Raw genomic sequence first — 5003 nt, forward strand, 5'->3', positions numbered from 1 at the left:
ACTCCTGGGAAGGTTCACCACTGTTCCATGTCTTCGCCATTTGTGGATAATGGCTCTCAGTGTGGTTCGCTGGATTCCTAAAGCTTTGGAAATGGCTTTATAACCCTTTCCAGACTGATAGATCTCAATTACTTTCTTCCTCAATTGTTCCTGAATTTCTTTGGGTCTCGGCATGATGTGTAGCTTTTAAGGATCTTCTGGTGGACCTTACTGTGTCAAGCAGCTCCTATTTAAGTGATGCCTTGATTGTGAACAGGTGTGGCAATAATCAGGCCTGGGTGTGGCTAGAGAAATTGAACTCAGGTGTGGACAACCACAGTTATAGTATGTTTTAACAAGGGGGGTAAGCACTTTTTCACACAGGGCCATGATGGTTAGGATTTATTTTCACCTTTAATAATAAACACCTTCATTTACAAAGTGCATTTTGTGTTTACTTGTGTTGTCCTTGACTATTGTTTAAATTGGTTTGATGTTCCGAAACACTTAAGTGTGACAAACATGCAAAGGAACAGGAAATGAGGAAGGGGGCAAACACTTTTTCACACCACTGTATCAGCCTATCATAACTTCCAGCTTACTCATTTCAAGCCGAAGTTGCAAGTGCTGTTTAGGTTTCCTTTCTTGAGTCTAAAGTTGGAGACGGGCCAGGCAAACCCTCCACCTACCTCTCCATCCACCCTGGAGACTGCTTGTTGCTTAACCCTTGTGTTGCCCTCAGGTCAATGTGACCCATTTCAAAGTGTTTTATATCAGGAATATGGATTTCTTTCAATCATATTGCCTAAAAATAACATGGATTATTCCATACAGCGTTCTTTGGGTAATTTTAATGATTACTTTCATTGAATTTTTTGGGGGGTTTTATTTAATCTTATAGTATTTGAATTCTTTTTTTAATGGTTTCCAAACCGTATGGGGACTAAAATTTGACATCTACCCATCTGAGATCCACTCAACATCCTCAGATCTTAGCTATTAGTCAAAACAATTCATATTTTCCGCCTTTTTTTAGCTTAAACCTTATGTATAATTTCATATAAATGAGGTTTGTTGACCATGAATTCCAAGAAAAAATGTAAACCCTATTATTAAACCAACTCCAGTTTTTAAAAAAGCTTCAAAAGCTGTAAAAAGTGTCAAATAAATCAGAAAAACTGACAAAAACATTGGAAAAGCACAAAAAAAATTTCATTTTCAATTTTGACCAGGAAGGATAAGATTGTGGTTAATGGGAATACAACACAAGGCTTAAGGGTATGTGCACCCTCTGTCTCTGCTGAGACAAGTTTACTATTGGAAAAAAAAGTTACGCACTAAAGCTTTAATACTTGACTGCCAAGGAAATGGTCAAATTTAAAGTCCACTTCAGTCTGAAAACGACTTATTTTGGCACAAAATGACTGCATTGCTTAGTGTCTTAAAGCTGTTGATTAATTATATTTTTGCTCAGTCCTGGTTGTTTTTTTGGCCTTGCTCGTGCATACAAAACATGCAAGAGGTTATCAAAATGTGTTTATTTCCTCCTTTGTACAACTCGAAGATGTCACCTTGAACCTTGATATAATAAATAAGAAGTCATATAAAACTACCATAGAGGTTTTCACACATCGCCACCCTCCAATCACAAAAAACATCAGTCGTCATGACATGAAATTATCAAACATATCCTACATTTGGAGTTAAAGGCACAGCGGGGTGGATTAAAGTGGGTACACAACAAAGATACTCACAAACAAAATGTACGTCATCCAGCTGTGTAATTTGCGTATTGACACATTTACATAAACATATAGAATAACCTTCAGACTCGTCGTTGCTTGGATAGAAATGAGGCTGGTACTGTACAGTGAGTTCTTAATTCCTCTAATTTGATAGTACAGAGATGGCAAAACGTGAGGTAAAATGTTTCTAAAGCTGATGTTTGCTGCCCAGTGTCCACCTTCATGTCAATTTATAACCACAAAGATGGCTTCAAGAGACCAAAATGACTTTAAAAATCACCAAATTAAAAACAAACAGGGACAGATCTTCGATGGACAGATCTTCCATGGACAGATCTTCCATGGACAGATCTTCCATGGACAGATCTTCCATAGACAGATCTTTCATGAACAGATCTTCCATGGAGAGATCTTCCATGGACAGATCTTCCATGGACAGATCTTCCATGGACAGATCTTCCATGGAGAGATCTTCCATGAACAGATCTTCCATGAACAGATCTTAAATGGACAGATCTTCCATGGAGAGATCTTCCATGAACAGATCTTAAATGGACAGATCTTCCATGGACAGATCTTCCATGGACAGATCTTCCATGGAGTGATGGTTTCTCTTCCAGTTTTCAGTTTTCTGCTTAGGCCCTCTTCACATGTCACTGGGGCCCTTCATGCTGGAGTCCTTTGCAGAAACCGGCGACGCCACCATGGGCAGGACGCACTGTGACGACTCACAGTAACCATGCACGCCGGCGGGACCAGGGGGCCCGGGAACGCCGACTAGACCGGGAACACCACGGGGACCCCTTTCTCCGTCACGACCATCTTGGCCGTAAGCCGGTCGACCGGGTTCACCTGAGAGAAGAGTCAAAGGAAAGGAATACAAGTTCATTTTGGGGGAGATTTAGGTCTATTTTGCTTCCATAACATGTCTTCTTTCACACTAGATCAGGGGTTTTCAACGTTTTTTAAGCCAAGGACCCCTTAACTGAAAGAGAGATGGAGCAGGGACCCCCTTACCACATGTGTTGTATAAAAATGAGTTGCATAATAAACTGGGCCTACAGTAACGAGTTTTTTTCCAGTTTAGGCTTATTAGTACATTAACTAATGTTAAAATAGACACCTTAGTTAACTATTATTAACAGTTTGTCAAGACTCATTACTGCATTAACTAATGGTAAAATAGACACTTTAAATATTAACAGTCAGTCAAGGTATTAACAAATAGTAAAATAGATGCCTTAGTTAACTGTAACTAACAGTTTGCCCTGGCTTTTTACTATATTAACTAACAGTAAGATAGACACCTTAGTTAACTGTAATTAACAGTTAGTTAAGGCATTAACTAGTAATAAATAACGCATCAATTAATGCATAAGTTAACATGAACAAACATGAGCATTGTTTAAAAATGTTTGTTAGACACCTTATTTAACTGTATATAATGGTTAATTAATGCATATTAATGGATTGAGTAATGGTAATTACTGTCCTCTAATTGTAAAGTGTTACCCAGATTTCTTAGTCATACTGAGTCTTTCACCTGGTAGACCGGGGGCACCTGGTGCTCCTTTGGGTCCCCTCGTTGTGGGTCCTCTTTCCCCTTTGTCGCCCTGGTCACCTGCAGAGAGGAAACATAATCATCACCAAGAGGAAACACATAATTGAAGTTGCCATATTTAGCTGGAGTTCAAGCTCCGACTTCACACCTCATCGGTTCCTTCATGAACATTAAGAGGAACCTGATAGATCCCTGAGGGGGAAGTGGGTCAGAACAGGATATGAATAAGAACACATAGAATAAAATAAAAGCATGACATCTTTAGCTCCTGGCAGGAGGAAATCCTCACAATTTAGACTATTAATATATTCAAATATTTACAGATGATAGGAGTATACAGATGTTGAGGCTGTGAAATTAATCAAATGGTATCGGGGTATCGGGACTACAATTTTGGCTTCTAATGATCGCAAAAAAAAAAAAATTGTTTTGCAAGAAAACTTTTTTTTTGTCTTGTGTTAGGAATGAAAAGAAAGTTCAAACGGGAAAAGTATAAAAAATGTCGAAGTGTTTTCCCTGCACAAAACTTTCAAACCCCTCTACTCCTCTGGATGGAAACAAACTGTTGTGGGTTTCTACATAAATTTGCGAGATCTCGTGGGTCTTCATGACTTCAGCTGTCAATCATGGCCTGAGCCGTTCTGCAACAAATCCGGATCTGATGGGTGTTGACGGATGGCAAAGCACGTTCTGTAAGTGGTGGAAATCCAGGGTAAGTCTCACCTTTGGGTCCTTTGCGACCCATAAGCCCAGCTGGGCCCTTCAGACCAGGAAGGCCTCGTGATCCGGTGTGTCCGGGGAAACCGTTCTCTCCGGAGGGGCCTGGAGGACCGGGTGGGCCGGGGGGACCCTGTAGCCCAGAGGTGCCTGAATCAGGCCTTCTCAGGCTAGCTGCTAGCTGGGCCAGTTGCTCTGTGACAGACACAAGAGGATATGTTTGACATTGATGTTTAGAAGCTGACTCTCCAGTCCAGACTTTACAGACTCAGTCCGTGCTGTTTACACATTTTAGAGGAGCTACTGCTTTACCTAGCCTTAACGGCTAAAAAAAGGGACACACCGAATAAGTTTGTAGGTAAGAAGGATGACAAACACTTACCTTGCATTACCCTCATGCAGACTTGTTTAATGTGTGTATCTGTTGGGGATTTCCCCTGAAAAAACAAAACAAAGGTTGTTGATAGCAATCAGCCATTGGTCCATGAAGCAATTTAATACGCAAACATCACATGCAAATGTGGCCCAAATATGTTTAATTTCATAAAACTAATGCTTATGGAAAAACAACCCGTAAAACACTCTAATTTTGTTGAATGAAAGCAGTAAGGAGAAGAATGTATTTTCTTACTTTAACCATAACTTGATGGTTCAATATAACCACAAGTGTCCTTCAGTCCAGGGAACAAACTGGACAATAAGCAGCAAAAAAACAGTCGCCCAATAGTTCGTAGCTGAAACATCTCACCGCTGGTCCCTGCGTCCCCGGCAGGCCTGGTGCACCCGTATCGCCCTGCATGCCACGTGGTCCCGGTTGTCCAGCCTTGCCCTCTTTCCCCTGCTGTCCTCGGCCGCCCTCCGGTCCTTTATTTCCTGTCTCTCCTGGCGGGCCTGTCTGTAATCAGCAGCAGCATGTGGATACTAATGTAAATGATACATTATTGTTTTTTATGATAAAGTATTTTTTTTTTTACAACATACAAAACAGACAACTCTCAACA

General features: G+C 40.7%; 1 protein-coding gene across 2 annotated transcripts in view; it reads right to left on the minus strand.

Annotated features, from left to right (window-relative positions):
- Positions 1–1502: 1502 nt before the first annotated feature.
- The window catches only part of col9a1a (collagen, type IX, alpha 1a), a 25325-nt gene continuing 21824 nt past the window's right edge, over positions 1503–5003 (minus strand). The window contains exons 28-33 of one of the 2 annotated variants that reach the window (XM_034900907.1): positions 4751–4897; positions 4385–4439; positions 4009–4197; positions 3268–3345; positions 2295–2576; positions 1503–2021 (exon numbers count right to left, since the gene is read on the minus strand). In XM_034900907.1, the coding sequence (XP_034756798.1) occupies positions 2371–2576; positions 3268–3345; positions 4009–4197; positions 4385–4439; positions 4751–4897 (675 nt within the window). In that variant the 3' untranslated portion in view covers positions 1503–2021; positions 2295–2370. Of the gene's footprint in view, positions 2098–2277; positions 2577–3267; positions 3346–4008; positions 4198–4384; positions 4440–4750; positions 4898–5003 lie in introns of both variants that reach the window. The other variant, XM_034900916.1, reaches the window with a different exon arrangement.

The sequence above is a fragment of the Etheostoma cragini genome, chromosome 2 (assembly GCF_013103735.1).
Source record: "Etheostoma cragini isolate CJK2018 chromosome 2, CSU_Ecrag_1.0, whole genome shotgun sequence".
Classification (NCBI taxonomy): Eukaryota; Metazoa; Chordata; class Actinopteri; order Perciformes; family Percidae; genus Etheostoma; species Etheostoma cragini.